The sequence below is a fragment of the Notechis scutatus genome, chromosome 6 (assembly GCF_049901735.1).
Source record: "Notechis scutatus isolate UNSWTSFEM ecotype Mainland chromosome 6, rNotScu1.2, whole genome shotgun sequence".
NCBI lineage: Eukaryota > Metazoa > Chordata > Lepidosauria > Squamata > Elapidae > Notechis > Notechis scutatus.
The window spans coordinates 80,395,899-80,407,136 of record NC_142014.1 but is presented as its reverse complement, the minus strand read 5'-3'; the positions used below and the strand labels follow the sequence as shown (position 1 = coordinate 80,407,136).

The window sequence follows — 11,238 nt, the reverse complement described above, 5'->3', positions numbered from 1 at the left end:
TCCTCCTCCTCCTCCTCCTCCTCCTCCTCCTCCTCCTCCTCTTCCTTCTTCTCCTTCTCTTCCTCCTCCTCCTCCTCCTCCTCCTCTTCTTCTTCCTTCTTCTCCTTCTCTTCCTTCTCCTTCTTCCTCCTCCCCTTCTTCTTCTTCTTCTTCTTCTTCTTCTTCTTCTTCTTCTTCTTCTTCTTCTTCTTCTTCTTCTTCTTCTTCTTCTTCTTCTTCTTCTTCTTCTTCTTCTTCTTCTTCTCCTCCTCCTCCTTCTGCTTCTTCTTTTTCTCCTCCTCCTTCTTCTTCTTTTTCTCCTCCTCCTCTTCTTCCTCCTTCTCCTTCTTCCCCCTCCTCCTCCTCCTTCTTCCTCTTCTTCTTCTTCTCCTCCTCCTCCTTCTCCTCCTCCTCCTCTTCCTCCTCCTCCTCCTTCTCCTCCTTCTCCTTCTCCTCCTCCTCCTCCTTCTTCTTCTCCTCCTTCCTCTGCTTCTTTTCTTTGTCCTCCTCCTCCTCCTCCTCTTCCTCCTCCTCCTCCTCCTCCTTCTTCTCTTCCTCTCCTCCTCCTCCTCCTCCTCCTCCTCCTCCTCCTCCTCCTCCTCCTCCTCCTCCTCCCTCCTCCTTCCTCTCCTTCTCCTCCTCCTCCTCCTCCTCCTCCTCCTTCTTCTCCTCCTTCCTCTGCTTCTTTTTCTTTCTCCTCCTTCTCCTTCTCCTCCTTCTTCTCCAATTTGCACCCGTGTTCTCCCTGCCTGAGCAGCTCAGGAGTTTTTCTCCTAACAATGTCGAACAAACTAGAGTGGATTTGGAGTTGGGGGAGGAGGAGGAGGAGGAAGAAGACATTGGGGGCCCTGGTGCTCTCTAAGCTGAGTGGTTTTCTTGCAGACATTTCATGACCCAACTAGGGAACATCATCAGTGCTAGAAGAGAGAGGGGTTTGCAGAGAGGAAGACGGGGAGGAGGAGAAGGACCGTGGAGATGCTGCAACCATCGTAAGAATGAAAAACAGTCACAAGTCCCTTTTTTTCAGTGCCATTGTAACTGTCACTAAATGCATTGTTGTAAGTCGAGGACTGCCTGTACAATCCCTGCAACCATCCCTCATATGTTTTAGCCTCCAGTCCCCTAATCATCTTTGTGACTCTTCTCTGCACTCTTTCTAGAGGAGACATCCAGAAGACTTCGGCCACCAAAGGAGAAGAGAGGACTCCTTGGGGAAGACCCAGATGTTGGGTAAGATAGAAGGCAGAAGGAAAAACGCACAGTCCACATTTTGGACACGGAGGAATTCTGGTTTGAAAGAGGGGTCAAAGAGGCCATCTATCTCAAAGTTGAACAGCCCTCCCTCAACGGGGGGGAGGGGATAGGATTTCATCTATCTCCAGTCTACTACACGGTCCTTTCAGCACTTCCAAGAAGGCTCCACACCCATTTGCACCATTCAGATGACCCTGAGGACACAGAGAAACCTCTAAGTGGCCTCAACAACCCTCTAAAAGGGTGCAAATGACCAGCTGTCTGCAAATATCAAAGAATATCAATCCTTCCTTCCCCACCATCCAGTCAGAAGGCTCCACACCCATTTGCACCATTCAAATGACCCTGAGGACACAGATAAACCTCCAAGTGGCCTCAACGACCCTCTAAAAAGGATGCAAATGACCAGCTGTCTGCAAGGAAGATAAATCCTTCCATTCCCCACCATCCAGTCAGAAGGCTCCACACTTATTTGCACCCCTCAAATGACATACACACACCTCCAAGTAGCCTCAACGACCCTCTACAAGGATGCAAATGACCCTCTTTGTCTGCAAGGAGTATCAATCCTTCCGTCCTCCACCATCCAGTCAGAGCTGAAGAAGCTTCTTTGGATGAGAAGCAAAATGTCTTCAAAGAAAAACCAGAAAGTCCAGTTGAAATAAAAGCACCTTTGGGACAACCCTAAACTAGATGACCAAGGATCTCCATAGACATTCGTGGAAGGAAAAGGGGATGGAAGAGAAGAAGATGGTTAGATAGAGTCATCATCGACGCCACGAACATGAATTTGGCCAAACTCTGGAGACAATGGAGGATGGGGGGCTTGGTATGCTATGGGGTCACGAAGAGTAAGACACAACTTGGCAATTGAACAATCAAGGTGCTAAAATTACAGTTATTCTTGGGGGCTAAATCACCTGGCAAATTAGAATTCCATTTTAGGAACCCCTTATGTCTTATTTGCAAGGGGCGCGATGGCTCAGGGACTGAGACGCTTTGCTTGTTGATCAGAAAGGTTGGCAGTTCTAATACAAATTATCACAGCTGCAAATTTATCGATGGCCCAAACATGGAAATTAAAAGAAATACCTAATGATGAAATAATAATAATAAAAAATTTTACATTGCGCCGAGCTAGATAGCTTAATGTTAGAACTGAAGGAACAAGATTCCTCAAGAATTCTATGAAATATGGGGAAAAAATAATAATTGGGGGGGGGGGATATGAAAGGAATTTGAAAAATGTAAAATAGAAGTTAAAGAAAGAGTTTATACTACAATAAAATATCTAAGATAGAAATGAATATACAGATTTACAATGTAAAGATATATGTATATATGTACAGTATATATGTTTTCTGAGGTTCTCGCGGGTATTTGTATGTGGATCTTTGGTTATTCGGGTTTTCTCCCGCGTAATATTGGAAGTATCTAGGCAACGTTTCGATGAAGTCTCATTCATCATCTTCAGGCTTGTGTCTTCAGCTCTGTGCCAAACTCTGGAGATAGAGTTCACTCACTCTGAGAAGCACAGAGCTGAAGACACAAGCCTGAAGATGATGAATGAGACTTCATCGAAACGTTGCCTAGATACTTCCAATCTTACGCGGGAGAAAACCCAAATAACCAAAGATCCACGTACAGTATATATCTATATATCTATGGTATTCAGCTTTGTTCAGGTATTTTCCCACATCATTATAGTTGTGCTTTTAAAGTTGTAGCAACGTTTCGGCAGAATTTCATCTGCCATCATCAGGCTTCTGTATTGTGTTAGTCTATATATCTATAGATAGATATAGATATAGATATGGATATAGATCTATAGATCTATATCTATATCTATAACTATATCTATCTATCTATCATCTACCTATATACACAAACATACAAATGCTATATTGTTTGATGACATTCTGATATTATAACAATGTAAAGACTGCTGATATATGTCAAAAGATCACCACGTTCAAATGTTTTTAAATTTTAACTTTCAATAAAATTTATTTTTTTAAAAAAGAGAGGTCGGCAGTTTGGAGGTTCGAATCCCTAGCGCCGCTTCACGGAGTGAGCTCCCGTTACTCGTCCCAGCTTCTGCCAACCTAGCAGTTCGAAAACATGTACAAAAATGCAAGTAGAAAAATAGGGACCACCTTTGGTGGGAAAGTAACAGCGTTCCTCCATTTGCCTTCTTTGGCGTTGAGTCCTGCTGGCCACATGACCGCGGAGATGTCTCTAGACAACGCCGGCTCTTTGGCTTTGGAACGGAGAAGAGCACCGCCCCACTAAAGCCAGAAATGACTAGCACATATCTACGAGGGGAACCTCTACTTTTATCTCTTTTTTTAAAAAAATAATAAGCCGTGGAAATGTGCAAATCAGAGCTTTTGATGCTTTGTTTCCCCAAAGTTCCCAATTTTAAACCTGTCTCAAATCCACAATGAGAGATGGAAGGAAGTCTACGGTTGGGTTGAGGTCATTTGGCTCCCGGCCACGAGTTGGGTGGATGTGATTTTTTTACTCTCTTTTGCTGCTACCCCAGACCCTTTCCTTCCTCAGGGACCCACTGCAATCATTTTTTGGGGGGTAAGGGAAACTTTTTTTGGGGGGTGGAGAAATGTCATATTTTTCTCCCTCAGCCGGTGAGCAATTCCAGGACGTGATTTAATACATCTGGAGGGAATTAAATGGAAGGCAGGGGTCTGCCTGAAGCTTTCCATGTCGGAAAAATAAAACCCCACTTTTTTTTCCCTTTCTCTTTTTTTTCCTCCTTTTTTTAATGGCTGGCACGCTCACGTTTTGGAAAAGAAGTGAGCGTGGCCTTCATTAAAACAGAGAGCGAAGGTCAGGAATTTCCAAAGAAAAGTAAAACAACGGCGTGGAACATTATCTCCACCGGCAAACATGCTTTCCCTGTTTTTATTATGTCCAACAATTTTTGTCTGGAGGGGAGAACTTGCCCATTGTGTGGAAAATTCCTCAAAAAAACAGAAGCTTGGTCAGTCCTCGACTTATGACCACAAAAGAGCCCAATGTTTCTGTTGCTGAGACAGTGGTCACTTGAATTCCCCTCCCCTGGAAAAACCTTTCTTGACCCGGTTGTTAAGTGAAGCACCACGGTCGTGAAGTCAGTCACACGGCTGGGACGCTGCGACCGTTGTAAATACGAGTCAGTTGCCAGTTTGATCACATGAGCGCGTGGATGCGACGACAGTCGTAAGTGTGAAATTGCAAAAATATGCTGGGTGTTGAAGCTAGTTCATGCTATGCTTTATATTTATAGAACTAAATTTGACATTGCTGTATTGTGTGTGATATAGTGTGATATAGTGTGGAACATGGTGGCTCAGCGGCTAAGACGCCGAGCTTGTCAATCAGAAAGGTCGGCAGTTCGGCGGTTTGAATCCCTAAGCGCCATGTCACGGAGTGAGCTCCCGTTACTTGTCCCAGTTCCGTAAAGTGGACTGTAGACCGTAGTAGGCCATAAAGTGGGTGTGTGTGGGTCTCTAACAATGCTTCAAGCTCTAAGCACACAGCGCTTATAAGCTGCATCTTGAATAATGGGAAGTGAGCTTCCTATACTCTTCTCCACTGTCCTCACCACTTTCCATAGGGACTTTCGATCTGAGGCACTGCTGCCACCAAACCAAACAGGGATGTGGTTTATTAAAACCAGGGGTGGGAAGCTACTGGTTCGGCCCGGTTCTATAGAACCGGTAGCTTCGAAGAGCAGCTGACACCAAACTGGTTCACTGCAACGACTTTCTGGTTGTCTGTTTGGCCCACTCGCCCGCCCGGGCTCTTGGCTGTCCTTTATTTCCTGCTTTTTCAACCTCAACTGCTTTACGCGGCACAGCAGAGGTTGAAAAAGCGGGAAAGAAGTGGATTTTCAAATGCTGCACACCTGCGCACAGCGCTTGTCAGCTGTCCGGGCATCACAGTTGATGATTTTTTTTTTGCAAACGCTGTACATGTGCACACAAAATGCACTCTCACCGAACCGGTTGTAACACCAGTTAATCCCACCCCTGGTTAAAACGCTCTCCATCGCGCCTCGGTAAAAAGTGGCCAGGACAGTAGGAGAAAGAGGTGGTCTCCTCATCCGATGCAGGAAACGCCGGCGCTGGATTGCGCGCTTCACAAAGGACAATATGTGGAGAGACTAGTTCTGATTGTTAGTTATCTGCACCCTCTGATACTTAACACTATCTGGACGACTTCTGCAGCTGCATCTTTGCAAGCAACATGCTTTTCTGCAAAGGAAAGTGAACGCAAGAGAAAACAGAAGAGGCAAAATTAAGCGCAATGGGTTTTTAATTAGAACAGCGCTCGAAGAATTTTAAACACGCCGGTATGCCCATTGCTGACTTGTTCGCTTTTTCCATCTTGCATCCACATGGAAAGCTTCAAACTTCTGCCTCTTTTGGGGAACTTTTCGTTTCTTCAGATCTATTTTTAACCAATTTGCTGCTGCGTGGGAAAGATCATTTTGTTAGGAGAACCACTGACAAAACATAAAGCCCAAACTACGGACACTCTTCCATTGACTATTTGTTTAGTGATCGTTCGAAGTTTCCACATCGCTTACAAAAGCGATTTAAGAACTTTTTTTCACACAGCCATTCTAGCATCTTCCAGGGTCACGTGCAGAGGTGGGCTGCTGCTGCAGGTTCGGACGGGTTCGCCGGAACCCCTTGTTCCAATTCTGAGCAGTTCGGATAATCAGCAAATTGGACCACCATCTGGCCCCGCCCCGCCTGTTTTTCAGGCCGTTTTCAGCTGTTTTTCAGGTGAAAAACAACTTGAAAACAGCCCCAAAAAACAACCTGAAAAAAACCTGAAAAACAGGCGGTTTTTAGGCCAGTTTTCGGGCCATATTCAGGCAATTTTGGGGGCATTTTCAGGCCATTTTTCAGGCCATTTTCAGGCTATTTTTCAAGACATTTTTCAGGCCATTTTTGAGCCATTTCCAGGTCATTTCCAGGCCATCTTTCAGGCCATTTTCAGGCCATTTCCTGGCCATTTTTGGGCCATTTCCAGGCCGTTTTCAGGCCATTTTCAGGCCATTTTTGAGCCATTTTCAGGTCATTTTTGGGGTGTTTTTCAGGCCGTTTTCAGGTCATTTCCTGGCCATTTTCAGGCCATTTTGGGGGCAGTTTTCAGGCCTTCTGGCTATTTCCAGGTTATTTTCTGGCCATTTTTAAAGTCATTTTCAGGCCAGCCATTGGTGGGATTAGCCCCAACCGGCTGAATCCTACCTCTTCCTTTGAGGCGAGTGGCCGAGAACCGGGGCTGGGTGTGATGAGTGACATCACCCACACAGTCACATGACCAACTGGCCACACATTGCCTACCCAGCCAGAGAACCAGTTGTTCCAAAATTTGCATCCCACCACTGGTCACGTGATCAAAATTCAGACACTTGGCAACTGGCATGTACTTATGACAGTGGCATTGTTTCGCGGGCCCCTTTTTGCGACCTTCTGACAAGCAAAGTCAATAAAAAAGCTGGATTCACTTCACAATCGTGTTACTAACTGAGCAACTGCCTTGATTCACTCAACGACTATGGTGAGAAAAGTTGTTAAATGGGGAAAAGATTCATTTTACAACTGTCTGACTTGGCAGCAGAAATTCTGGGCTAGACTGTGGTCGTAAATTGAGGATTATTTGTATATCCAAATAATGAAGTGGAATGAAGTGGAAGACCTTGAAAATTTAGCACGGAGCACCTTCCACATAGGTTAGTGGACTTCCTTATTCAATCTGCCTTTGGATTATGGATTTCCTGTCTGGCCGCTCATAGAGGGTCAGATTAGGTAATCATACCTCTTCAGCCCTTATTCTTAACACTGGTACACCACAGGGTTGCGTGTTGAGTCCCTTACTCTATACTCTTTATGGGCATGACTGCATTCCCACTGACGCTAGTAATACTATTACTAAATTTGCAGATGATACAACAGTGGTGGGACTTATCTCCGGGGGGATGAATCTGTCTACCGAGATGAGGTGGACCAGTTGCTTTCGTGGTGTGGAGATAATAACTTGGTCCTCAACACCAATAAGACCAAGGAGCTGATAGTGGACTATATAGAAGGAACAGATCAAACCTCCAGCCCTTTGCTTCTCAAGGGAGACCAAGGGGAGCAAGTGGCCAGTTTTAAGTTTCTGGGTGTTACCCTAAAAGAGGACCTGACCTGGGGGGCTCGCATTGCAGCCCTGGTCAAAAAGGTCCAGCAGAGATTATATTACCTGAGGCTTCTCAGGAAACAACAACCGAATGGAGAACTGCTGGTGACTTTCCTCTGTATGGTTTGCCAATTGCACAGGGGCCGATAGGAAAGCGCTCCAGAGGGTTAATGTCATCCCCCAGAGGACCATTGGTTGCCCTCTCCCCTCTTTGGAAGAGCTTTAGAGCTCCTGCTTACCTTAAGGAAGTTCAAAACATTCTCAAAGATCCATCTCATCCTGGGCACCTCCTTTTTTTTTTTTAAACTATTATTATCTGGCAGACGGCACAGGATAATAATAAAAACAAGGACAAATAGGCTGAAAAACAGCTTTTATCCCAGGGCGGTAGCTCGGTTGAATTCTGCTGTATAGTGTAGTGTTGGTGCGATATCAGGGGTTTTCATTTCAATATGTGGAGTGTGAAGGATGTGTGTTTGTGTTTATTTTCATGGTCATGGTGTGCATTGAAGATGGTGTTTGATTTCATTGTATGAGGTGCAATGACAGTAAAGTAAACTAATTAACTAACTCAACTAACTTCTACGTACTTCTGGAGGCCTACCTTCCCTACGTGATGTTTTCTCACACCGACCGACCCACATCCAAGCCTGCAGGGCGAGAGGAGTGATCCTTCTCGTTCCTTCACCACATCCTCCACCAGTTTTTCCTGTTTCTCCAAGGAGGATGAGTTGTGCGTGTGTGTGTGTGTTGTGTTTGAGAAGAACGACTGACGTGCCTGTGGGATCCGAGAAGCAACATGGCCAACCGGCTCTCGGAGGGAGACCTGAGGGAACTCAAGGATGCCTTTGCGCTCTTCAACCAAGATGGCGACGGGCTGATCACCTCCAAGGAGGTGGTGACCGTGATGAGATCCCTCGGGAAAAACCCCACGGAATCTGAGGTGCGGAGCATCGTCGGTGAGATCGAGGCCTACAAGGGCAAAGTAGATTTCCCAAGGTTCCTCTCCGTGATGGCCAGGAGGACAAGGCATTCCGACACCAAGGAAGAGATCCAAGCTGCCTTCCGCGTCTTTGACCGGAATGGAGACGGCTACGTCAACACGGCAGAGCTGCGACACGTCTTGACCGCCGTTGGGGAGAAGCTGACGGACGAAGAGGTGAAGCTGTTGATCAAGGAGATGGACAGGAAAGGGGACGGGAAGGTCAACTATGAAGAATTTGCGCGAATAATGGTGGAGAAGTAACGTCAAGGTTCAATTTCTTCTCAGGTTGGTGATTCTTCCAAAGGTGCTGTTGTGAAACAGATGTTTGGAATGGCCACCTTATGTCTAATAATTAGAGGAGAAGTCCAACAGAATACATAATAGCAGGGTTGGAAGGGACCTTGGAGGTCTTCTAGTCTAACCCCCTTTTCAAGCAAGAGACCCTATACAGTTTTAGACAAATGGCTGTCCAGTATTTTCTTAAAAAACCCAGAGTGATGGAGCACCCTCAACTTCTGGAGGCAAGTAGTTCCACTGATTAATTGTTCTCACTGTCAGGAAGTTTCTTCTTAGTTCTAGGTTGGATCTGTCTTTAGTGATCTTCCATCCATTGTCTCTCCTTCCTTCCTTCCTTCCTTCCTTCCTTCCTTCCTTCCTTCCTTCCTTCCTTCCTTCCTTCCTTCCTTCCTTCCTGTGGTGGGATTCAAATAAGTTAACAACTGGTTTTCTGCCTAATGATTTCTTCCAACAACCAGTTCTTCAAACTGCTCAGAAAAGTTAACAACTGGTTCTCCCAAAATGGTGCGAACTGGCTGAATCCCACCACTATTTCCTTTCTTCCTTCCCTCCCTCCCTCTTTCCTCTTTCCCCTTTTCTCTTTCCTTCCTTCCTCCCTTCCCTTCCTCCCTCTCTCCTCCCTCTTTCCTCCTTCCCCTTTTCTCCTTCCTTCCCTCCCTCCCTCTTTCCTCCCTTTCTTTTTCCTTCCTTCCCTCCCTCTCTCCTCCTTCCCCTTTCCCTTCCTTCCCTCCCTCCTTCCTTCCTTCCTTCCTTCCCTCCCTCCCTTCCTCCCTCTTTCCTCCTTCCCCTTTTCTCTTTCCTTCCTTCCTTCCTCCCTCCCTCCTTCCCTTCCTTCCTCCCTCTCTCCTCCTCCTTCCTCCTTCCTTCCCTTCCTTCCTTCCTTCCTTCCTTCCTTCCTTCCTTCCTTCCTTCCTTCCTTCCTTCCTTCCTTCCTTTCTTGTAATAGACTCATATGTCTAAAAGGGATCTTAGAGATCTTCTAGTCTAACCCATGTTCACGCAGGAGACCCTATACCATTCAGGACAAATGGCTGTCCAATCTCTTCTTTAAAAACCTCCAGTGATAAGGCACCCATTTCTTTAACAACAGATCTATCTAATCAGTAAAACCCAAAATCAACGTTTCTTTCCCCCCCACCACCCCAAGCACAAAGTCCAGAAACGGTTTCCAAGGAGAAGCAAATGTAATTGTGTTTCTTTTTCTTTTATCAAAGCAGATGATTGGTTTGCTATGGAGTTTTTAAACTGTTGTGGTGTTGCATGCTACCCAGAGTCACGTGTTTGTGAGGTATTCGTGGGGTATATAAATATGCTGAATAAATAAATGCACATTGTTTACAAAAGATGATTTGAACTGGAAACGTTTCAAATTTGAAACACGCATCCAGCAGGCACGGAACTCTTCCGTAGTCAGAACAATGCCAGGATTCTCCCATTAAAGTTGGAAACTTCCAATACGTATTGACCTCAACAGGATTCATATTCAAAATGTTTTGAACACCTCGGTGTGCCATCCAACACTTGATTGTAAGCCAAAGGCAATCCAGAACGGAGACATTAATCTCAACATTCACACAGCAGGCAGGACTATAAGAAATTTGTCAAGCGCACAAGGTGGAAAGAACAATAATATAGCGAAGAAAAATTAGGATACTATAATTTATCTAAGAACAAATTTCCTGACAGTGAGAACAATTAATCCGTGGAACAACTTACCTCCAGAAGTTATAGATGCTCCAACACTGGAAGTTTTTAAAAAGATGTTGGATAACCATTCGTCTGAAGTGGTGTAGGGCTTCCTGTCTAAGCAGGGGGATGGACTAGAAGACCTCCAAGGTCCCTTCCAACTCTGTTATTCTATTCTATTCTATTCTATTCTATTCTATTCTATTCTATTCTATTCTATTCTATTCTATTCTATTCTATTCTAATCCTATTCTATTCTGTTCTTATTCTATTCTATTCTATTCTATTCTATTCTATTCTAATTCTATTCTATTCTATTCTATATTCTATTCTATTCTATTATTCTATTCTATTCCTATTCCTATTCCTATTCTATTCTATTCTATTCTATTCTATTCTATTCTATTCTATTCAAATTCTATTCTATTCTATTCTATTCTATTCTATTCTATTCTATTCTATTCTATTCTATTCTAATTCTATTCTATTCTATTCTATTCTATTCTATTCTATTCTTATTCTATTCTATTCTATTCTAATTCTATTCTATTCTATTCTATTCTATTCTATTCTATTCTTATTCTATTCTATTCTAATTCTATTCTATTCTATTCTAATCCTATTCTATTCTATTCTAATCCTATTCTATTCTATTCTATTCTATTCTATTCTATTCTAATCTATTCTATTCTATTCTTATTCTATTCTATTCTATTCTATTCTATTCTTCTATTCTATTCTATTCTATTCTATTCTATTCTATTCTATTCTATTCTATTCTATTCTATTCTATTCTATTCTATTCTATTCTATTCTATTCTATTCTATTCTATTCTATTCTC

General features: G+C 43.9%; 1 protein-coding gene across 1 annotated transcript; it reads left to right on the top strand.

The window, feature by feature from the left end:
* Window positions 1-7,792: 7,792 nt before the first annotated feature.
* On the top strand, window positions 7,793-8,694 carry LOC148130269 (calmodulin, striated muscle-like). Its single transcript, XM_087969139.1, has one exon. The coding sequence runs from the start codon at window positions 8,228-8,230 to the stop codon at window positions 8,672-8,674; it is 447 nt and encodes a 148-aa protein (XP_087825265.1). The 5' UTR covers window positions 7,793-8,227; the 3' UTR covers window positions 8,675-8,694.
* Window positions 8,695-11,238: the final 2,544 nt, after the last annotated feature.

Coding starts and splice junctions, on each gene's coding strand:
- LOC148130269 (XM_087969139.1), top strand. CDS start 8,228: ATGGCCAACCGGCTCTCGGAGGGAGACCTGAGGGAACTCAAGGATGCC.